Source organism: Sylvia atricapilla, chromosome 5, assembly GCF_009819655.1.
Source record: "Sylvia atricapilla isolate bSylAtr1 chromosome 5, bSylAtr1.pri, whole genome shotgun sequence".
Classification (NCBI taxonomy): Eukaryota; Metazoa; Chordata; class Aves; order Passeriformes; family Sylviidae; genus Sylvia; species Sylvia atricapilla.
The window spans coordinates 32,972,641-32,996,712 of record NC_089144.1 but is presented as its reverse complement, the minus strand read 5'-3'; the positions used below and the strand labels follow the sequence as shown (position 1 = coordinate 32,996,712).

The 24,072-nt window shown below is 38.7% G+C and overlaps 1 protein-coding gene across 4 annotated transcripts in view; it reads right to left on the bottom strand.

Moving 5' to 3' along the window:
• Positions 1–3,055: 3,055 nt before the first annotated feature.
• TBC1D30 (TBC1 domain family member 30) overlaps positions 3,056–24,072 on the bottom strand; it is a 52,588-nt gene continuing 31,571 nt past the window's right edge. For 2 of the 4 annotated variants that reach the window (XM_066319118.1, XM_066319120.1), the window contains 10 exons: positions 23,752–23,877; positions 22,683–22,868; positions 19,182–19,350; positions 17,629–17,797; positions 14,741–14,846; positions 9,440–9,552; positions 9,128–9,267; positions 7,244–7,450; positions 6,994–7,050; positions 3,056–5,681 (listed from right to left, as the gene is read on the bottom strand). In XM_066319118.1, coding sequence (XP_066175215.1) covers positions 4,900–5,681; positions 6,994–7,050; positions 7,244–7,450; positions 9,128–9,267; positions 9,440–9,552; positions 14,741–14,846; positions 17,629–17,797; positions 19,182–19,350; positions 22,683–22,868; positions 23,752–23,877 — 2,055 coding nt within the window. In that variant the 3' untranslated portion in view covers positions 3,056–4,899. The remainder of the gene's footprint in view (positions 5,682–6,993; positions 7,051–7,243; positions 7,451–9,127; positions 9,268–9,439; positions 9,553–14,740; positions 14,847–17,628; positions 17,798–19,181; positions 19,351–22,682; positions 22,869–23,751; positions 23,878–24,072) is intronic. The other 2 variants (XM_066319119.1, XM_066319121.1) reach the window with 1 other exon arrangement.

Here is a 24,072-nt window from a genome sequence, read left to right as displayed (position 1 = left end):
AAAGGGAGGAATTGCCATATGGCTGGAAGCTCAAGTGAAGCCCACAGAGGCAATCCAGCACCCAGCAGGAACCACCACAACAGCTGCAGCTTCAGGCTCACATTGTGTGGTGTTTATTATTCTTTTCATTCTTGGCCATCTCTCCATTATTATTATTTTTTTCATGTGAAGGAGGAAATTTTGCTTACGAACCTCTGTGGTCCCTGCTGTGCACGTAGCTGCCCAGATCAGCAAACCAGTGTGGATAAGCCACTGGCCTGGCCATCCAGATCACCTCTATGTCATGTGCTCAACCCAGACAAAATCAGATGATTGCCCCAAGGGAATGCTGTCTCTGGATGTGCTGTGTTTCTGCAGCACATTTCTACTAAATTCTTGGCAGTTTCCATCAGCTGTTGTCAGAGAAAAGACACTTGGCTAAGCCAACCAGCGTGGTTATCCTTATCTTCCTGAAAACTCTCATCAAACAACCAGACAATGAATACAAGCAAGGGTTGGGAGATCACAGAGGCAAAATACAAGCCAGAGAGGAACAGATGCAGAACTATTGAGTCCTGAGATGCAGGAAGTACCTGTCTTTCCTAATGCACTATTCAAAAAATGAGGAAAGGATCAAAAAATTGCCCCAAGTCACCAACAAATACAAAACATCAGAAAACCAGCAAGTGCAAACAAAATGCTCTACACATCCATGAGAGGAGACTCTTTAAGATGGCTCAGTGTGAAGTGAGCCATGGTGAACCTTATCAGAAGGCTTTCCACTGGCATCTTCCTTCTGCCAGGGCTGGCCCCTGCCAAGGCAGGAGCAACCACTGGGCTGCCAAGTGGGTGGACAACACCATCGTAGGATGTGCACCTCGCTGGCATCAGGTAAGCTCAGGATCACTTTGAACACAGGAAGGACGGGCAGGAAGCAGCATGTCAGGGATTTGTTGCTTACAGCTAGAAAATCTAAAAAGCCACACAGGCACAAAGGAGTTTGCTTTCCCTCAAAACTTCTTGTACCTTTTGCCTGGATGAGTTGTTCCTTCCGTCCTCCCAACCTCTCCATCCACATATTGCCTCCGGTGCCATCACCACACCTGCCTGCTAATTTGTGGTAAACCAGTGTGGTTTGATACAGTATTGTCAGAAAAAGGCTTGGAAACATCTGTGACTCTTTTTAAACCTGTGGTGAGCCAGTAAGTGCTGTGTGCTGCTTGTAGGACCAAGCACAGCTGAAATGGCATCCTGCAGGCTGGGGGAGGCTGGGCCTGAGCATGCTCTGCAAACCACTTCTAGGTCCTAAACCGTGTCAAATATCTTGTACCAGCCAGTCAGCTGGTGCAAGCCCTGAGGGCTCTTCAGTAGGAAAGGGTGTGCAGAGGAGACCCTTCCCACATGCATTTTCCTGCAGTGTGCTGGATTCACCCTTCCCACTAAGGAGCACACCTTCCCAAGGACCCTGTTAACACAGAGGTGTTCAAAGGTGTCTGAGCAGCTTCTGCCTTCCTGAGAAACAGCCGCCTCACCAGTCCCTGCTGGGGAATGGCACAGCCTGAGGGTGCTTGTCTGGCATCTCAGATCAATCACTGGCAGGCCTCTACAACAACCCCCTCCCTGAATGAATCTTTCTCCAATAAAAAGCAAGAAAAGCTGGAGCAAACAAAGCGCTGACTAGGATAGGGTTGCATTTGGATTAGTTTTCTATCTCTTCATAATTCAGTGGAGCTGGTGTCAGATGATACTGGCTCCTTGCCACTCAGCCAGATGCTACTACTGACCATGGATGGGCACAAGGTAACTCCTTGCAAAGAAGGTCAAGGAAAACTACAGTACAGTGCAACTACTCACCTTATTTCTCTATGGAAAATCTCACATGGCTTAAAATAAATGTTGTGCAAGTTTGATACAGATTTTAAGTCTTGAATTTTGAAAATGAGCTTTTACCTGAATTGGAAATACCAGTGTAAAGGGCTGCATTTTACTTTTGCATGAAATAATGTTTTGTTGCCCTTCTAGTAACCACTTAGGTTGTTCTGAATGGAGGTAGGACTTTTGTGAGGTACACAAAATCAAATTTGCACTATAGCTGCAGTTGTGGAGGAAATCAATCTTTGCTGAAACCAATTCTGAAAAACTTATCTCTACTATCTATTTTTACTCCCAAAACAGAGATGATTTCAAATAATGTCTGAATGTCTGTGGACCTGTTTCCACTTGCAAAACTGCAAGTGTCTGCAAAATGGAATCAAATGCCTGTCCTTTGAGAGCTTTCATTTGATGATGGTAAAAAACATGCTCAGAAGTAAAAAAGTCAACATGATCCTATTAAAATCCTTTCTCAAAAAAACCAAACCCCCTCCCCAAAAAAAACCCCACCAAAAAAAAAAAACAAAACAAAGAAACAAACAAAGAAAACCCAGAAAAAAACCGAAGGAGACTCAAGGAATTTTAAAAAAAATCAACAAACAGAAATGTCATTTGGTCACATGGAAGAGAGCATTAGAACAAGAAGGCTTAAGGAGAACAAAATGTTTACAGAGCCACCACCACCATCATTTATTCCAGCACCGCCGGTGCTGCAATGCTGCACTTCCAAGCACAACTTGCTTCATCACTAGACCTCATTTGCTCAAGGGATTCTTTAAGGAAAAATAACGGGAAACTTCCTCTGGAGTTCCCTGGTTCTCTGGACCTCATCTTCATGTTCTGTCACAGTACTAAGCAATGAAGTTGCTTTTGCTGTATGTTCCAACAGTATTTCAGATAGAGTGAATATCCTTTGAGGTTCAGAAATATACCTTTGAGGCAGCTAACATGACATTCTATTTTCTCATCAATAAATAAGGAGATTTTCTGCAGCAAGCATCATCAAACCTATGTACTCAGTAGCTGTAGTTCCTTCACCTCAGTCCTAACAATCCAAGACCTGAGTGCACACTTGTAAATTATTATTCATTCTGAATCATTAGAATGTGTTGTTCTCTCCCCAGACCTATATCCATGCATAATTTACTGATTTCCCACTGCTTACTCCACAAAATGTTGAAAATTCATGCACATATTTGGACCATTTTCGCAGGTTTGGCAGACTGACAGTCCTTTTATTTGTATGGGTTCAGCATACAGCCGCATGATACACTGAATCTAAGAAAAACTGGGCAAGATGATTCAGAGGAAAATTTTTGAGAAGTCCATTTCTTCCAATTCAGTGCAAAAACAATTCACATACAGTCCATAATCAGTGACTAAATTCTACATTATCTTAAATTTACTTAGCGCTGTAAGTAATCATTAGTGACAATACTACTATTGCCTGGAAATAAGACAGGGCAAGATCTGACCTACATCTCTTTTATATTTATAGTGTTCATACTTGCATACTATTTTATATGCATACACTCATATGAAACAACAGCAAAATAAAACTGTTCCCACAACAATGAACAGAGTATATTGTACAGCTTCTAAGTTATGGTATACAGTGAAACTGGTATCACGTACTATAGGTTGTGGAATACATTAATAGACAATGATATGTTGATTTGGAAATTTAACAAAGAATTTTTAAAAGCAAGTAAGATATTACATACAAAGGTGCTGATTCATCATTACCGCAGTTTAAAATATTGGCCCTCTCATGCCTCAGGAAACTTGGAATCAAGGTAATGAATCATAGTCAGTACATATCATTTGACAGAGCTGCAATGATTTAAGAGCAACCTGAATTTCTCAGAGTTTGAGTACTGGATTTTGCAATCCTGAAGCTGAATGATCTATGTTTAGTTTCTCTGTCTGCCTCTGTTATATATATATATATAAATACTTGTCTTACAGTATCTATCAGCTCTGCTTTTTGATTTGGAAATAAATACTCAGTTTATCACTTTCTTTCATACCAAAGAAGAACACAGACATGGAAGCCCAAGGGCACATTCCACTAACATAGTGGCTGATGTGTTGGCTTTTAATGGGAAGTGGCACTCTAAGTATCTAATCACTCTATTTATAGAATTTAAACCCCTAAAGTACTTTGGAACATTCATATATTTTACCTACTGCTAAGCTGGCAAATATTATTTAACTGCAAGTCTAATCTAGATAATAGCTTTTAAATCCATTGAAGCCAAGATGCATCAGAATAATAATCATACAACTATACAAATAGTTGTACCTAGTTTCTAATTTTACAGTGCTGCAACTCTCCAGCAGTAAGTAACAGAAATGTATGTATGTACACATGTAACAGAGAAGGAGGAAACCTGTGTTGTGGATGGAATTATATCTGCTGTTCTCATGCTTAATGTTCAGGTTTATATTAAAAATAGTAGCAGCAGAGAATTGCTGTGGAAGAGAAGCAGAAAATGTTGTTCAAGAATATCTGAAGCCACATGTCACAAAGTGACATTTTTGATTGCTAGGGTTGCTTGTGCTTCTGTAAGTCGTGGCTTCTCCAGCTACTCCCAGAATGTGATGATGAGGTTGGATGAGGAAGCTGCTTAACAGTCACAAAAACTGTTACATCTGTCTGCTGCACTGGACAATTTGTCCTTCGAGCTCAGAAAGACAGGAGGCAGCCATGGGGGCCTGAGGGGTTAAAGGCAGCTGGTGATTTTATGTCTGAGTTAGACTTTAGGAAACAGTATGCTTCACATTGCAAATTAATGTTTATTTTCCACAGGACCATCAGAATTAACAATAGGGTGCCAGAGTGCATCTCCACTAATCTATCCCATAACAATACAGAAGTACAGTTTTCAAAGACACATGTTTACATGTCTGGTAACCACTTTTGTCCCTGTTACTTAAGTAGCAATTAGAAATGCTTTGGGACACACAAACACATGCACACATTTTAAAAAAAGGCAATACAAATTCTTTTGTTGCTGTCAGGAATAGTAAGTACTAGGTAGCATATCATCGTTTCCTGGTCCCGCTGTTGCCACTGGCAGATTTAGTGAAACTTCTGCTCATTTGTGGGAAGTGTACAGTTGGTGTTCTTTCAGTTGGGCCATACAGCCCTAAATTCCTGGCTGTAGCTGACTTTCGAAGAGGCTTGACACTGGGAAAAGGATTGAAGACTTGTGGCTTTGGGTTCCCAGGCTGGGGCGATTTAGCCAGGTTTCCACTGTCTCTGGATGAAGTGGAAGACTCTGATGAACGTGGCTGGCGGGACTGATGGGATGTTGGCTCCACATCAGTTTGGGTATCTGAGGTGAGTTCCAGTGCTTCCAGTTTTAGCTGAACCACGGTCATGTTTGTACCACTGTCTGTAGAGGCTGGCTCAGACGATTGCTGGTCAGCTTTCCGAGTAGTCCTGTCATCCAAACCGCCGCCTTCTCTTTCTACAAAGTCAGAATGTTTGGAAGTCTCCTCCTTTGCACCAGGACTATTTGTTTTACAGCTCTCACTCTGCTCATCTATTAGTCCTACAGTATCTCCATAGCCCAGCTGGCCTTTGGCCCTAGCGATGTTCTTCCGATGAACTCGGATGTGAGTGCGCCACGGAGAGTTCAGTTTTGTTTTAAGATCTTCCTGGGGAATGGGAGACATCTTCCCCGTAGCATGGCTTGGGATGTGAATAACAGCATTTTTGAGAGACTTGTTATTCAGTTTCATCTTCTTTCCTAAAAGGAGGTGGTTTATCACTGGGGAATGGTTTACCTGAGATGGGAGGAGGCTGGTAACTGGCCCCTTGTCTGAAAGAAAGCATTTAAAAGAAACACAGTATTGTTAAAAAACAAAAAAAAATTTAATGTTCCAAGGATCTACCACCAAATTTGAGACCTTTCTTGAGGTATGGCAAAGGTTTCTAGGACAGACTGTATTTAAAAACAACCCCAAACTTAAAAATCATCACTGAACTTGACTTACGTCTTAGAGTCGAACACAAAGCAGCACCTCCTGTATAAGGATTTTCTGCCCTCCCTCATTGCTTTGCACCTATGGGTAAGTCCTGAGCCAGGAATACCATGAAAATAAATAATTAAAAGAAACAGCTTCTTGATTTTTGGGATTGCACTAAAACTGATAGTTTAACATTAATTGGCTTCTGATATTTCCCCTCTCCTTCATTTCTCTTCCAACAGCAAGAGGTTATTCAGTCTCATATGAGGTCAATCACATAAGCCTCTCCATGAGGCTTGTGTGACTGGAAAATGGAAAATGAATTAACGTACTTTTAATGCATAAAACCACGTCTTATTAAGCTAGAGGAGTAGACTCAGAATTAGTGATTAGATGACAGTTTGATTAAATGATAAACCCAGCCCTGTATCATGATTAGTAAGATTAGAAAGATTTGTGTTTGGAAGTTAGGGGTTAGCTTCCTTGGGAATCAACATTTTACTGATTGCACTGTTTCTGCTGGCTACAGCCTTTGTTCAAAGCAAACACTTCACTAATATATATACTAAAAAATCCTTCTAAATAGTTTAAAAGAAAAATTGCAGCTCCATGTATTCCAGTGCTCCTGCTAGCACAGGTTTAGACAATCTAGAAGAGAAAATTTCCCCACAGTGACTCATTTGCATGGTTCAATGAGGAACTTAGAAAGATGACACCTAAGCAGGGAGGAATGAGTGGGGTGGGCTGTGCTCAGCTTGTACACCCAGTAAAACCTTCAGCATTGCATTTCATGCCAACCCCTGCACTGCTGAGTCTGACAACTAGAGAGATAGACTCCAGAACATGGCTTGTTAAATGAGGAACTGATGTCCACCTCAGTCCTCACAACTGCATCATTATGGCTAGGGAAACTGCCAGTCACAATGGAACATCTAAGCCAATTCCTTCAGTTGCATAATTTGCCGTTCCCAGATGAATTCAGAGGAGTCTGGATAACACAGACCAGCTAGGAATCTACCTGACACATGATCTGAAGCATCCTCATATCTGCATTCACCCTTTCCAGTGCATCAATATGTCAATTCCAAGAATGCCAAAGACTTAAAGTTTTAAATCAGAGAGATTAACACAATGCACCCAGACAGCAAAGCCACTTTTAAATACCATTGTTTAGTTGGTCCCTGGGACCTAAGAAAACCCCAGGGTCATCATCTTCAGATCCTGACAAAAGAAGAAAAAAAAATCACCTTCTTGTTTTCTCTCTGCATGAAGTGGTACCCACTTTACTACTAATTTTATATATTTCATCAGTCTTTCTTATTTTGTCTAATAGGTTAAATGTAAAAGAATGTCATCTGCCTGGTGAAGTTAGTTTATAATAAATAAGGAAATTAAGCATGTTTTTATGTGTTACCTGCTCTGATATACACATGATGAACCTGTTGTTGCTGCTTCTTCTTTATCCTGGAATATTGCTTTTTCAGTGCGTTAATATCAGTGGTCATACGCTCCATCATCATGCTGTTAAAAGCAGTGTGATAGTCACTTCTGCAAGAGTCTATTGCTCCTGGACTTAATTCTGCAATGTTACTGGAACCAAGACTTTGTTCTTCATTCTGATCTGTAGAAAGAGGGAATAAAGTGGAGGTGAGGAGTAAATTGGCATACTCAAGAGATATATCTGTACTTCTATAGATTATTTCCAAAGGAAATCTATGTCTGATTCCTACCATCTTATTTAACTGTATTTTTAAATTAAAATATATAAAAAAATGCATATTTAACCAAGTTGTGCTATTTACAGTATTATAAATAGCACTACTGCTTAAGTATAGCAAGGGCTTGAGAGGAGGTTAAAGAATACAAAAGACAGTTAACATGGCAATGCAAAATTATATGCAGAGCTCTTCAAATATCCAAAAGTACACCAAGCCACCACTGAAGTAATTAAATAACAGATTATTGAAGATACTCGGCTGTCGTAGAGGCCAACAATGCAAGTTATAAAATGCATTACAGTTAAGCAGGCATGAGAATAAACAACCAACCTAGTGCTACCAGCAAGAAGCATCAAGAAACAGAACACCCCAAGGAGAATGCTGCTAGTAGCAACAAAAGGGATGTGCACAGAGCAGCTGAGGATCAGACAACTTGAGAGTGTCTCTGATCAACAGCTGCAGAGCAACAGCAGCAAGGCAATTTATTTTCACAGCTGTTTCTGATGCACCAACGTGGCACTCCAAGGATAATAATAACAAGGGGGATAATTCTCTTTCAAGGAATGTTTATTTGTCTTTGGCTTAGTTTGCAACAGCAGTTTGATGTTCTGACTAAGTGCTAGTTTGAAGCAGCAGGTAGAGAGTCCCTCAGGAAAGGAAAAATAAAACATCACAGCAATCGAGAGGAAAATTGCAGCTTACAGGTCTCAGCAAAACCATGACACAAGAATGATGAAGCATGAACAGCAACTGTTACATCAGTCTGGAGTTTTTTTGAGGGCAAGGTGGCGGTGAATTGTGGATAAATAAAAATGGCCTCTCCCTCTCCTCTACTGTGAAATTACTGTTGATCCAGTACCATTTCATAAAGGCTGTTGCAAATTAACAAATGCTTTTTGCTTTTCTTGTGTGGATCAACATTTTGTACTGCTTATAGAGAATTTGCACTGGTGTACACACAATTCTGTTAAGAAATTTTATTTCAGTGCAGAAGGATTTGAAAAATATGACATTTTGTCAGAACACCTTAAACCATAACCTCTTTTTTTAATGTGAATATATTCACATTTATGAGAATATGTATCCAAAACATACAACAATCTGAAGGTTTGGTTAAAAGTGCAGTGAAATCACCTGCAAAATTTACTCGCTGCTGACAGGTTCCAGTATTAGCCATGCATATGCCAATAAAGATCAAGATCATTTATTGAAGGTACACCCTTCAGAAAATGCTGACTACCTAACAGCTGTCTCAGAAATATGCATGGAGTTAGGGTGGAATTTTTTTTCACATATGCTTTTTTTTTGTGCGTGGGCAACACTATGGGGTTGTTTTGTTAACCATTACTGTAGCCAAATCCTTAACTCACACCATTATTTACTGTACACCTACAGCCTTCCAACCTGGCTTTGACAACATCTTCAGGGAGCACAGAGAAAGTAATTTGGAACCTGCTATAACATCTATATAAATAGAAAATACATTTTCCGTGGCAGCTTTTACAGACAGACCGGCAGACAGTTCCTGCCAGGTCATACAGATTTAACTGCATTTTCCAAAATTAAAAAAGTCACTTTACCTTTCATCTGTTTTTGGTATTTTTGGAGCTCTGGTGCCAAAAACCCACTTAATGGTCCAAGACAACCAATTGCATTAGCAATTGAGTCTTCATCGTCTAAGTCATTCTCTTCATCACTGTCTCTGGTTCTGCCTAACCTTCTGTCAAAAGAGAACATTAGAGAAGTAAGGAAGACACATTCTTAAATGTGAACACTACCAAGCATTTTAATCTTTTTTAGAAGCATACAAGGGAGGATCCACCTGCCTTTTCACCATCGGCAGAGGGTAAACAATAACTCTATACACTATAAGCAGTGCATTTCAAACTTACCCTGAAAATGAAGTTGATTTTACTGCTGCAGGGAAAGGAGTAATATTGTATGTGTATTTCTCTCTTAATTCTGCCAGTTGTGGGAAAGGAAACTGAGCCATGGTGTAAACAGTCTAGGGGAAAAAAAAGGCAACTTTAAAATCTTTTGCTTTAATTAACAGTCTCACAAAAGATTTTTCCATGACCAGACTTCCACAGTCTTGCAGGTATAAAGGCTGCACATTCTTGCACATGCACATGCTGTAAGAAAATGGTCTAGTTTTATTTATATCAGTCAGTATTCCCTGTAAAAAAAATAAAGACTGACTCACTAGAAAAATACACAGTTCAGAATAAAAAATGCCCAAACTGATAATATGAGCTGTAGGATCCTTTACAAGTCCTATAATAATTTAATAATTATTGAGAACCCCTTTTTACCAGCACACTGGAAATCCTCCTCCAATTATGATTTCACTTACATAAATGCATCATTTAGGATTTGGGAATCTTTCCAGAAGACCCAAGTTTTTGCTCAAGAATTCAACTATTAGCACTACCACAGATAGGAAGAGGCAGATCCTCAATGACGTGGATTGTTAGCTGAGTCATTATTTTACCTGAGAAGCTCAAGAACTTGTGTGAAGGAAATCACAGCTGCACAGAAATAATAGCTAAAGAGGAAGAATCCAACATTATCCAAGTTTTCTTCCTTCAGTTTCTAGTTTTGATTGCTGACTGGTTTTGAGGCTAAAGGTAGGGTTTGGCAGGGTAAAGGTAGTTGTTTTTCTAAAACAAGGTCATCAAAATGCTAGTAGATTTTCTTTACATCAATACCCAGAGTTAAAAAGGATACAGAGCTGCAAATGCATTTCCTTTCAGTATGATTTTTGTTGTAAGTCACCAGCCAACCTGGCATAAAGATACATCATTTTCACTGAAATATCACTGCTGATTTTTTCCTGCATACTTTAATTTTTTTCCCCTTTACTTTCCTTTTTTTCCCCTCTGCTTTTGTTCACTATTCAGAACTTTCAAATAACTGACAAATGGTTCATTCTGAGTCTCAATGTCAGAAGAAAAAAACCAAAAATACAATTTCCCATAGTTTCTCTGAAATATTAAAGCTTTTCCACATCCTGGAAATTAAATATCTTTTGAAAGACAGCAACATAAAATTTTCTCATTAGCTATGACAGTAAATCTTCACTTTTATATTTTTTCCTGTGCTATTAAGTCACTGACATTTTCATCTGAAGGCAAATGACCTCAATTACGATGAAAGGAAATTCTGAACATTTTCTTCATAATCCATTCTCGAACCATGCCTTGTCTATGCTAAATACACTAGGGAAAACTGCAAACATGAATTCAGCACTAGACATTTCCTGACATAAGGAGGGGAAAAAGTTTTGTTAATGGCAATGATGTAACACCGGGGAGCAGGAAGGACACTCCTGTCTGAGTCAAATACAGGGCAATAGTGCACCTCAACAGGCTTCTGTGTGAGAATGCTTTTACAGTTCGAGCCATGCACAGACTCTAGGGAAAGGAAGATGCCTTCAAAAATCCAGAGCATGAACTGAAGTTTTGCAACTCCATTGAACTACAATGCTACTGTGAAAGAAAAATATTCTCTAGGGCCTGAACAGTGATTTCCCATCAGTCTACCAGACAAAGGAATTTTATGATCTGGAGAATGACCTACCTCCAAGCCCAAAACGTCTGCCTGCTTGTTTGATCTCCACCATACTTTCCTGTTAGGTTTTTCCCCCCATATGTTTCAACTGTCTCCGGAGGTTTGTCTGGAATTTATTTCTACTCTTTATGTCAATGTCCTTCTCAGGTAACTTGTTCCATATGCTAGTTACCCTTTAAGTGAAACAGTCGACTCCAATTCCTCCATTTACTCCTTGCACCTACTGTTTCAGATTATGCTTTCAGCTTTTGCCTGTCTCCAATCTGTGTCTCTTCCACATCTTCTACAATTTCTTTCATTTAGCATACATATTTGTAGCTGAAGCATCATTATCAGGTTATAACTGCAGGCCTTGCTTACCACCTGGCTAAGAGGCCCACAAAACCAATTTTATGCCAGTGCAAGTTCCACTGGAAATTAAAAAAAAATATTGTCACCCAACACCTCTGATATCCTTCAGACAATTCAGAGTCAAAGCATTCTTTTTCTAGTTTTTACACAGCCTTGGATGCCATTTGGTTAATTCTGAGGAACTGTCCCAGAGGGAAATAGCCGACACGCAAAAGCATGATGCAGCCATACTTAGCATCTTATTTACATAAGGGACAGATCCTGAGAACAAGAAAAAAGGACAAAATCCCTCTATTCGCACCTTAAATCATTTGACAATCCTTTGCCTTACTCTAAAAATGCAAAGTTGTCTACCCTCAGCAGAACACCATATGGGAGGTGATGGGCTGTGGCTTCCAAACAGGGTAAGCCATTTTGCAGGCAACTAATCAAACACATTTATCTCCACAGCTGCCTTTCACTGGTTTAATACTCTTCTTTCTTTTCAGTTTGACTAAGAAAACAAAACAAAAAGCAAAAACAAATCCAAAAGAAAACAGAAGTGTTACTCAAGTAGCACATTCAATTAACCATGAATACCATCAAATCAGGGTAACTGCCTAGGGAGATAATCCAAAATGGTAGAGTAGCACAGAAAGATTAATCCCTGTTCCCCTCCATTTTAGTAAACCCAAAAGGATACCTCTCCTCCAGCTAGCTTCTCATCTCCTCTGTGCTGCAATATTTCTGGGTATACAAACTGAGTTAGTTCAGCTGCATGTAAAAATGCTCACTTTCTGACAAGGCATGAAAGCACAGATTCAGTCTAGCACACTCTGTTTAGAATATCTGCAGACACCTGGTGTACAGCCTTCTGTCTTCAGATTGGAACCAATACATACCCAGTCTAGAATCTGATGTGAACAGCACTCACCCTTTATTCACCCAAACTGTTTAATCTGAAAAAAGAAGACACTGTAGGCTGCCTTGCTCCTCCAATGCCTCCGTGCTCTCCTCAGTAAAACGTTAAGAACTTTTGCCACCATAAGAACCAAATCTGCAAAAGCTTTAGGGCTCCCATCCTAATTACAGGTACTGTCTGCATGGGAGACTGCAGCAACTATACATGCTGGTGGAGAGAATGAGGACGAGTCCCCTGTTCTACTTTAGACATCTGCTCTGTCAACACTTCCCTTGAAGGATCACCTCCCTCCTCTAACTCCCAAAAGAAACAAGGCTCTTAGAGCACAATTTGTTTTCCAGTGGTTGAGAAGTGGCTGTTACTCTGGCTTAAGTGAACCTGGACAAGTAGTTTAGATGCAAATATATGTGTATGCAAGTCTAAAGAGAAGTGAGATGATTGCCACCAGCCAACTCTACTGAAAGGTGTAGGGAAGGCAGAGTGGGGTATTAATCCTTTCCTCACAGTAGGATACTAATCCTTGAGCCATCTTGTAAAAAGTATTAGATGCAAATTCATCATTGTGATTTTTATTAGGGAAAAAAACTGAAAACAAAGCATCTCTGGATGACTCCTCTGAAAAAGCTTAAAGCAATTTTAAAAACAGCATGTTCAAGCAGCCTGGATCTTTTCATTAATGCAACGGTTCATATTTCTTAATATTTTTCTCCAAGCAGATACATGGTAGCATTTACATGCCCTGATGGTAAACTCTTATGGTTCCTTATTTTTCCACTTTGGGTAAAGAGTGGAGACCTCAGAGATAGCTACACTGCCAGTGCCTGCCTTTGACCTGAAGAAAATGCAACTATACTGTGGCTTCTTCAACTGAGTGGACAAATAAACCAGATACACTGCTCCTCCATACACAGATACTTCAACCTGCCGTACCTTAACGCTCTTGTCAGTGCCACAAAATACACAGATGAACTACGAACACACATATGTATTATCCCAAATACTCATTTTTTGCTAAAGCACAAAAAGAAAAAAGATTGTTAATTTGCTAGTATTTGTAATTGCAAGTGAAAAAATAATCCTTCCATCCCTCCAACCAGTAAGTTACCCATGCCTTGTCTTCTATTACACACAGCAGCAAAGAAAGAAGTCCACAAAAGATCACTCCAGCTTTCCCAAAATTATTCTTATTCACAAATGCCACATCTTGATTTTGTACCACACTGGAGACCAGAAACTGAAACACAATGAGATGATGTCAGCTTGTGCTGCCCTCCTTACACATCCTCACTATCTGACCTGTCTTGTGAGGAACCTTACCACATTTTCAAAAAGCATGTGAGTACCTCTGACCAGCTGCATTTCTATTTTTGAAGCAAAACAAAGCCGCAACGCTCACTTCTCCCATTCCTAGAGCTTCCTCATCAGACAAAATAACAATGACCAAAAGGATAAAACTGCAAATAGTGTATTTTAATACAGTCTGCCAATAATGGGTAATGGAAACCACCTGCTAACAACTGTTATTAAACTTGTGTAGCTTCACAGACTGACTTTTGTCCTTCCCCTAAGTCAGGTACAAAGTTTCAGGTGAATTATGTTCTCTGTACTTGCACCAATTTAATCACTCTGCTCAAACTCATCAAAAGGAAAGTTTCAGAACTGTAGCACGAAGTGCTTATAAATCATCTCAGTAGACAACACCTTAAAAATATCACAAGAATAAGTGTAACTGTAAATAAATAAATTGTATCTCCTACACTAAAGGCTTTTTCCTTTCCCAGAACAATGTGGGTCTTTGTTCTCATACAATGACATACGGTTTAAGAATTCAGAGACTGCAATCATCTTCAAATGTCTCTGTTTACAGTACAGTACTGACTGTTCATGGTGGTTTTTTCTTTAAATCATGAAGGACTTTTTACACACTTTTCACTTCATAGACTCTTATTTCCCACAGTGTCTGCAGAATGGAAAGGACACAGTGTAATTAAAAACTGACCAAAACATAAAAATAAGGTAAAAGAACACCCTAAAAATGGTGACTACTAAAAGATTCTACATTTTACTTGTGTAAATGCAATTGAGCATTAAAGCAGAAAAGACTTTCAGCTGTCAACTTTTAGAATCCATTTTTATTAAATGAAGCCTAGTGGTTCTCTACATTCAATATATAAAATAAGATTCTAGACTCTAATGCTATATCATCTAGTAGTTACACTGACATGCTAGCTCAACCCAGTTGTCTGAAAGTTTTATTCTTGGGAGAATTTAGGTTTCTCCAGTATCTGAACAAAAATGTAATTTGTTAGAAATCAATACCTGAAGAAATCAAACAGAAAACACACCAAAAAAAAGAGCCACAATTACTCACCTGCATAAGTTCATTGCTGTCAATCAGACTGTCTTCAAGCATTTCCTGAGTCAGCTTGCCCATAGTACTGTAAAACTCATCTGCTGTTTCACAACACTCAATCTGCCTACATCAAAATACATGTTTTTATTTTACTTTTACATATAATTCTACATGTTCAAAACAAAACTGATTTTCTTGTCATCATAAAATATGCATTTCTGTTAGACAGCTTAACTTGTACGTTTAACTGCAATACTGCCTAGACTTCCAAATAATGAAACTGTGCACACAACATTGGAAAAGCTGCAGCACTAAAAAGATGCAGTGACTACAGCTTATTGTCCTGAGTCCTCATGATAACAGATTCATGTATCTCCAGACAGGCTATTACCTCTGCCCCTTTCACTTCTACAACATGGAATCAACACATTTTGCCTCCTACTAGCACAAGGGAGTTCTGTCATCAGCTCGAAACAGGAGCATAAAGACTTCTTGACTACCTCATCACCCATTTTTCACCATGTACCAAATGGCCAAATTCACTCTAAACTTTCTTTTTGCCAGACAGAAAGATACTCACTGGCCAGAAACCATTCCTGTGGAATAAATTAAGTATAGGTGCATTCATACATGTCATTGTGTTAAAAAGGAACTAAGCTAATATAATGCAGGATGAAGGAAAATTCACTCATCAAATTTGTGAATGCTATTTCTAAATTAGGGATGGGAACTCCGTTGGTTTTGATTGTTTGTTTGCTTTGGTAGTATGCTTTTGTTTGTCTTGTTTTGGGGAGGGGCATTCAACTGGATATTTTTCTTCACTTTTCTAAAACCAGAATCACTCTAAATACAGTGTGTCATCTAGAGGAAGAGAAATACGAGTAATATGCTTTTGTGAGTTGCTGTTCTACATACATTAGGGTCAGCTGCTAAACATCTCTCCTGTCGAGTGAAAAATTTGTTTTACTTATATCTCAAGGAACTGCATTGATGGCTACATACTGTAGCCTCTCCTCTAAAACACAGATGCTGGAATGATGCCTTATCTCTTCAGCAATGAAAAAAACAGTTTCCCTCGATCTTCAGCACCTGTACATAACCACTTATGAAACAACCTAACAACAAGCTATGAAATTCCTACTGAAATCTTAACAGAGTTTGGGCAAAATAATGATAATGTGGCTAAAAAAAAAAACCCTAAAATCAATAGAAACAATGGGTAATGTAGCCAATTATCACAGACTTATGGCTTACCTGCCCTGAAACCATCATTCTCTCATGATCTCCACATACTGCTTTCTCCACTGCACCTATATTTAACTACCCTGTTCCTTCAGCCTCCCTCAAAACACAAGTATGATTGAGCCGCCCACATTTTAAAAATGCACTTCTCACCCTATTTTCATTTCAAGAATGAATTTTGAGAAGTATGAAGATCATGAGACTACGGACACTACTTCAAGCCCCACCTCTTTAAATCCCCCCCGTTCTAATTCTAATGGTGGACACAGAGAAACAAAAACATCACAATCTTCTCCCAGCATAAACAGTGCCCAATCTTTTACCAGACCATCTCCCATTCTCCACAATCAACAGTTACAAGATGTGCAGTGTGATCAGCATATTCTTAGACACATTCTTATATACTTCTTGATTCTATTCCTTTCAATTTTTATAAATATACTTAATTTTTCTTTAAGCTTTATGGTAAAATCTTCAAAGTAGTAACTTCCTTTTTATCATGTTATGAGTTGTAAAATTCACAGTTACAGCTTTTAAGTGCACGGAGATCCATTGGAATAACTTTTTATCTAAAACACCATGTGACTACATGTAGCTTAATCCTAATGCAAATGATTAATGCAAGTTTCATTCATGAACTGAATATAAAAAAAGCTCTCAGGAAATTATTATTCTAATTATTATCCTTCAGATTAAACGTACTAAACAAATCCTCTTACAATGCTACTGGCCTGCAGTGCTAATCTATTCAGAAAGTAAAAAGGAAATGAAACCTCCAAGGACAGAACTGAACATAAATCCCAGTGGTTCAATTTCAGAGAAAAAAGGAAGATGAGTTTTAATAAGCATCACAAGAAAAAAAATCGATGCAGCTGCTGATGCCAGCTGAAAAATGTTTCCAGCTGAGCTAACATCTGCTTGACCTGTCAGAGCTCACACCTCCCACTGAAGCCAGTGACAAAACATTTTCTCTGAGAGCACTGTAAACTCTCTGGAAGGCAAATATTTGCTTTGACAACAGAGGAGTTTAAAGAACTAACCATCTCTTGTGTTCTGGCCATGTGATGAGTTTCCAAGGCCATAAAGGACTGTATTAGAAACTTGGCTCAAATGTGCTTAAAAGCAGAGAATTTCAGGAAAATTAATTTTCAGGCCATAACAGAAAAGACTCGAGTACCACAAGGTTATTCCCTTAGTAACACTGAGCTCTCGTACTGGGCAAAGCCAATGGTCTCAAACTCTTAAGTTCCCTTAAGTGAAACAAAGGGACTTAACATCCCCACTTTCACATACCCAACTAAACTGCTTGGTCACCCTCAAGTTTCTTGTGTCTTTACACAGAGTATTCACCAGTTCCTTCAGAGGTTTATGTTCAGCAAAGTCCAACCTTTTAGCACAGCACAAAGACAATGTAGACAGACAACTCTAATAACTGGAGAAATTTTCTGGAAAAAGGGTCAATTAATTATCATGCCCATTCTGACATGATGTCAAAATCATGTGTTTTTAAGAAACCATAAAGATCGTTTTTGAAGCTTTCAAAACAATCAATCATTCTCCTGAAAGACTGTATCTTGTTTAGAACTGAGAACATCCTCTTAAGGAAAACAAAGTTAAACATGGCTCATACTGAAAAGAAAAATTGGATAAAAATGACCACTTACTCTCCTAGCTTTGCCCAGATAGCCAAAGCTACTCTCAGTATAATTTCAGAGCCTTCAAAGAATATTGAATCCCAGATCTTCAGAACTGTATGGTTAGGCAGACAGGTGGCAAAGAGTGTCAGAAACCACTGCATTGTGAAGACATTTGTAAGTGGGGGTTCATAGCCTCCTGAAGTTAAAAAACAAACAAGCAAAAACCAAGTTACTTAAAGTAACTGCAACTTCATATCATTTTACAAGGAGTATAAACTGCTTAAAATCCACCAGACATTCTAGCACCTCTTCTATTGCTCAAAACCTACTTAGCCTGCAGCTGTCCAAAGATAAGCTGAGAAGAAAAATGGAAAAATTGCATAGTCACCTTCTGTTCTGCTGCACTGCAAACAACAAGGCAGCATCACTGGCTTTGGACTATAAACCCTGGAATACATCACCACCACACATTTTTCCCCTTATATCAGAAAGACTGTTTCTTCTTTCCCAAATCCATATGAAACAAAACTTCTATCAAAAAAAGAGAAACAAAACAAACCCACCACCAACTTCCCCACAAAACGCTGCATTTTTTCCACCAACTGATGGCATAAGTCTTTAGCTACAAGGTGAATGTGGCTGTCTCTGTAAAGTCATATCTATTATTTTAATATCCTGATGTACTTGTTAAGTTTCAAACAAAATGCATTTCAGCCTGAAACTCTAAAGTTTTACTTTTTTGTCGTGCTTAGAGAACACTTCGTGCATCCCAGTATCAACTGATGCATTGAAGGCTATGACCAGGGAGGCCAGCCTGTGAAAACATTTTCAAACAGTAAATATTTCCTTGATATCATTTCTTTGCTTTTTATACAGTTTGGGCATAGACACATGGAACATAGTAGCAGATCTTTTCCAAGGTGGAACTCAGCGTGCACTTAGTTTCCCAGCTGAAAAAGAAACCAAATCAACTAACAAAAAAACTCCTGCCTTCCCCAGAACATTCTCAAATAAAAGAGCTGTAAGTCTGGATGGAATACTATTCAGAAAAAAAAATAAAAATTCACAGTGCAAAGCCAGTTTTCAGGTAGCAACCCAAGATGTACTTCTGAGTTTTGCACCTGCATATTGGTAAGGATCTCAGTGAAGAAATACTAACCCATCCCCATGGGCTCTCACATTGCAATTCTTCCCAGCGTGGCTACATGAGCCAGCAACCACATAGAGCAGTAGGAGGACACCTGTCTTGAGCTAAGGCAAAAAATTACCTTTCCAAGGTAGCCCTTGTACTAAGCTATGTGTTAGTCTTTTCACTCCATGCTTTGTATATTCTTGTCAACACAATTCTGTTTGCAGCTAGTGGTGGGACCAAATTATTTCCCTTAGTTTTTTTCTGGAAGTACCACCTATTTATGTTAAGGCTATCAGTAATGGAAACCATCATATTTAATCTTAACCATTTAAAGAACATATTCTAAGCAATAAACTCATGTAAACACTTAAAACACCGCATTTTAAAATCAGTGCTCAGATGAAACACCAGCAAGACAGAGTTTAATAGCATTTTCTGTTGAACGTACCACCACTTTCTCTGTTAGCAGCTCTTTGCAGGGTGTCCAAGTGCTGGGACAGTTCAGGAAGCTTCATTCGTAAAAGATCTCGGAAAACAGCCATATCCACAGAGAGAGCACGGAGATTATTGACAAAGTAGCTATCAGGAAGCACCTTATCAATTAGGTAAATCATGATCTGCGGGCAAAATGAAAGACTATCATGTAGGACTTACAGAGCAGTTATTTTCTAGGACTAACAGAGAAATGAAATTTCTCTCTTCACTAAAGAATGAATTCAAGCCAGTGGCAACACATGGTTATGGCACCTCCACCTATATGAGGAGAAAATATCACTTTGAGCATACTCAGATGCCCTAGGTATCCACAACTATTCAAGATGCAAAGGCCTCTTGAAACTGTCAAGAATTTATGAACCACAAAATTACTGAAATCAATGTCACAGTAAGCTATGCCCAAGCCAGCAGCATTACCTTCACCAAAAGTAATTTTTGACACTTCTGATGTTGGAACTGGTGATGGGATTCTCCACTGCCGGATAGTCTCACTGTCTCTTCTCTGGTTAATGCCACAGCTAGAAGACTAATCTTGCAAATCCCCTATTTTCCCTCTCCAAAATGTAAGGTACTGTTCTTTAAAAAGAGATTTTCCATACATTTCACTGTGATGTGTTACCATGGGCTGTACTCCATCTTGTCACTTTAAAAGGTGCTAAATTAAGCAGCGTGAGACATTTTAAGCAGGCGTCTGTTTGAAGTGAGATAGCTTAACAACATGGATAGCAATGGATTAAATGGATACTGTCAAACTTTTGAGAATGAACAAATGCAACAAAAAATATGCAGAAGCTGATGTTTATCAGCCTAACAGAAGACACTGACCTTCACTTCAGGCTCTTTTATGATCTCTATGGCCACTCTACTAACCACATCCAGAGAGCCTGCACACAGTCATTCCATCTGCATCTCACCTCCATTTCTCTCATATGAGCACCCTTACCATACTTCATAAAGACCTTAATTCTCGAGAGAAGCATTGCACCTTCATATATAGGAGACAATCCTCCTTCCAATCCTTCTCTTTTCATAAGATCCCCACAGAAATAGCTTCTCAGACACAGGACTACCAAGAGCACCACCCAACATAGCCTTACTGTTTTCCTTTCTTTCCCAGCTGCTTGTGACCACATACTGCCACTTGTCCTTGCAAGACTTCTTTGGCAATAACAGTTTCTGTTCTGTGTTTTAAAGTATGTGGATCAGTAGTCCAAACAAGCAAATCAACAGCTTCTCCATGACAGTCTTGTGGTTTTGTAAGATGCCTTACCTAACCTTTGCTTGAATAGTGGGTTACCTCACCATCTTGTAAAAATCTGTTTTATTTTGTTCAGATATATTTCAACCAATGGAAGAGTAATTTGATACAGCAACATTAACTTACAGCTATGATATTTGTGTTTTCATTATTTCCTTATGACATAAATTATTAACGCCCATGTTAAAGACAGCCTTCTATAAAGGCCTTTGCTCCCTTCCCACTGAGTAGTATTACTTCACTGATCTCTGACATATGACAGCACAAAGAACAGAAATCTTTTACAACACTGAAGTTCATTCTGTTTCACCAACATGTGAATTCCTTTGAAAAGATTTTTTAAAAAGCACTTAATGTATTTAGCAGTTTGCAATATAGATACTTTCTTTGTAACATATCTCTACACATTTATTTTTATTATTTGATTCTGTAGCATTTCCACACAATAACATGTAAGAAACTTTCTTTTGAGTTTCAGTATCTCTGAGACTTTTATAGTTTCTACACATGCAACCTGGAATTTTCTTGTTTACCATGATTTCTGTAGGATAACTTTGAGGCAACTCCAGGGATTTAACCTAATGCTTACCTTAACTAGTGAACACTCAAATATCACTGGCTGGGCATTCACTGAAGCTACCATGTTGGATCCTGTGCTGTTAAAGCCCCTTGGCATCAGTAGTACCTGCTGTTTCCTAGCCCCTGGGAGATGCTTCCCAGACACAGAGCTTTTGTTTATAATGTCCTCCCCAGAAACGGACTTGACTGGGAAGACCTGAGCCCCTTGCTCCCTTAACTCCCAGACTCTACAATAACCCAAACACATCTACCACACAGCCACAATCCTGAGGGCACCTTTACAGGCCTCTGTAGCTGTTCCCTCACTGCTTGCTTTAGGTGGCAGTGACTACAACAAAACCATCACATGTTAATACCAAATTCTTATTTTCTCCCACCCACTCTGTTCCTTTCTTGCCCTTCCCCTCTTCTCTCTCTCTTCTGGGAAAATTCCAACCCTGCAAAGCCCACACACTAAGCTTGGAAAAGAAATTACTTTATTTTCTGTTCTCATTTTTTGCCAGGTAAGACGAGTTTTGGTGCAAACAGCCTTTAGTGCTTTACCTCCCTGGGGCAGTCTGGTTCCATTCCATTGTCTCCTCCACACAAGGAGCCTGACACAACCCACAAAAACAGACAACACATAAGGATGCACACAGTTCTTGTCATCAACTTGGATTTCATAAACCTTGGGCAATCATACTGCCTATGCTACCACAATGTGTTTGAGGAGCTTCTGCACAGTATAAGATCACAATAAAACATGATAAACTAGAGTTAAAAATATTGAGGAAATGTTAAGCAAGAATTATTGAAAGGAAATTTTACTTTCTGATATAAAATTGGTACATTATGGTATTTTCTTCCAATTACAGGCAGCTGTCTACAATCAAGGATTAAATACCAGCTACCTGGATTCTACTGCCACAAGCTTTATATTCTAGGAGCTCTGAGTGAATTTAAATATTTACCATATTTAAATCATTGTCTAAGGGAAAACAAACAGCTCAGTATCTGAAGAGTCACAGTCATCTTTTAGTAATTTGACCCAAATCCACACATAAGAGCAAGTTCATTTAAGGAAATTGCACATGAACTTGCCAAATCTTAAGCTATGTCCTGTAGTAAACTGTATTTCTATTTTCTGACATATTATAAATTTCATGAAGCTTTCTTTTATTTACAATAAAAACCATGTAAGAAAACAAAACGCTATAAGACTAATGCAGCTTAGAAATTAGCTTCAAAGCGACTTACTTTCATTTTGAATATTTAGTGTTTTCCTAGGATTTGCTTTGAAATGTAGCCAATTTATTAACTGCCTCACACGGAGTGCCATGTAAGATGCTGATAATGAAATTTTCAATTTCAGCTACCTTTGGTGTTTGCAAGCAGATTTGGGATTATAGGATAAGATCCTACAGTTACAGTTACAGCAGTCGCATTTATTTAGCAGGTCTCATTTTTTTTTTCATTTTAGCTCAGACAGAATAACTAAATTAAAAAATCACCAATATAAATTAGATAACTCTTTTGAGTCCTGCTCTTTTAGGCTGTCTCCAAAATACACACGTCGGTTTATTCTGAAGTTCACTAACTAGAAGCAATCTTTGACATTGAAAAAAATATTTTACTCACTTTCAGGGCATCCCCTTCATTGCCCTCCATTACTTCCAGAATAAGTGCAGCTAGTATGTTAAATCCTTGACAATAGCCAACAGATTTATTCCACCTGGCATAAGCCAGCAAAACACGTTTCAATACCACTCGATCTTGCTCTGCCTCCTGGCCACAGTAAGAACTGCAGCCAGTTCGGTGAAGGTCCTTTAAAGGAAAAAGAAATAAAAATAAAAATGACAAGACAAGCAGAGAAAAAGTGTGTTTTCTGTCCCTGGTTAGTTCTCTTGCCTGTCCCAGTTTTCCTCCCACCTCCACCCTTCCAGTACATACTCCCAAAGTTGATGACAATGTTCCTTTTTTAATCTGTTAAACCTTTAGCTTACATCTAAAAGAAATAGTTTCAGCAAGGTCTTAAGTAAACAACTCCCCTAAAAGATGTTCATAAGGCATTGCCACAGAAGACACTAACAGATGTCTGGGTTTCAAACAGGCAAGACACAGGCAAGCTGCTTAATGGAAGAAAAAAGAGCAACTGTTTTTATCAAAGTATAAAAAAACTAGTAGATAAGCGACTTTTCAAAACATGCAAACCAAAAACTGCCTTTGAAATTTACGTGATTTACAAGTGAAAGACAAAATGTACAAAATGGCTGACTGCTTTAAATATTAAACATTAATCAGCTGAGAAATACAAACAGGCAAATGTGTTTCACACCTGTAAAACAACTGAAAAATGCTCGCTCGCTGTATTTTAAAATGTTTTTACTCCCAGAAAATGTTTGTGTTTATTTCAGAGAGGGAAAAAACCCACTCATGTTCCTTTTTCTAGATTAAACTCCAGTACTTTTTCAAAATAAAAAAAGGTAAAACTGAAGGGAAAAACCCCAGAAATAGCATTTTTCCCCAGCTAACACTAACCAGACTAGTGCAAAAGGACCAAAGCAGCCAAAAAAACACTCCAACTTAATTCCAAAGGGAATTAAGATACATTTTTGACAAAGCAGTTGCAGAGATTAAAATAAATCCAAATTAAAATGTCAACTTTTCATTAAAAAATTAGAACAGAAATAACAAATTAGCTGGCTACCTTTACTATCTGGATGCCCATGGAGTCATCATCAGGATTACTTCTTTCATTGAATGTGAAACGCATGGTTTTGTCCCAGTCAATGGCTATACTGTGCAAGTACTGATCAGCCAGGGTCAACCAAACCTAGAAATACATATGGCAAATTTAATTATTTCTCTAATAAAACATAAAATTTTGATATATATTGTTAGATGAACCTTATCAGCTTCACCCATATGTGATCTGCAGTTAGACTTGACATATGCAGAAGAGGATTTCAGCTACAACAATTTTTGCACAATTAAAATAGTACCTTGCTCCCTAAAACAGAAAGGAAGG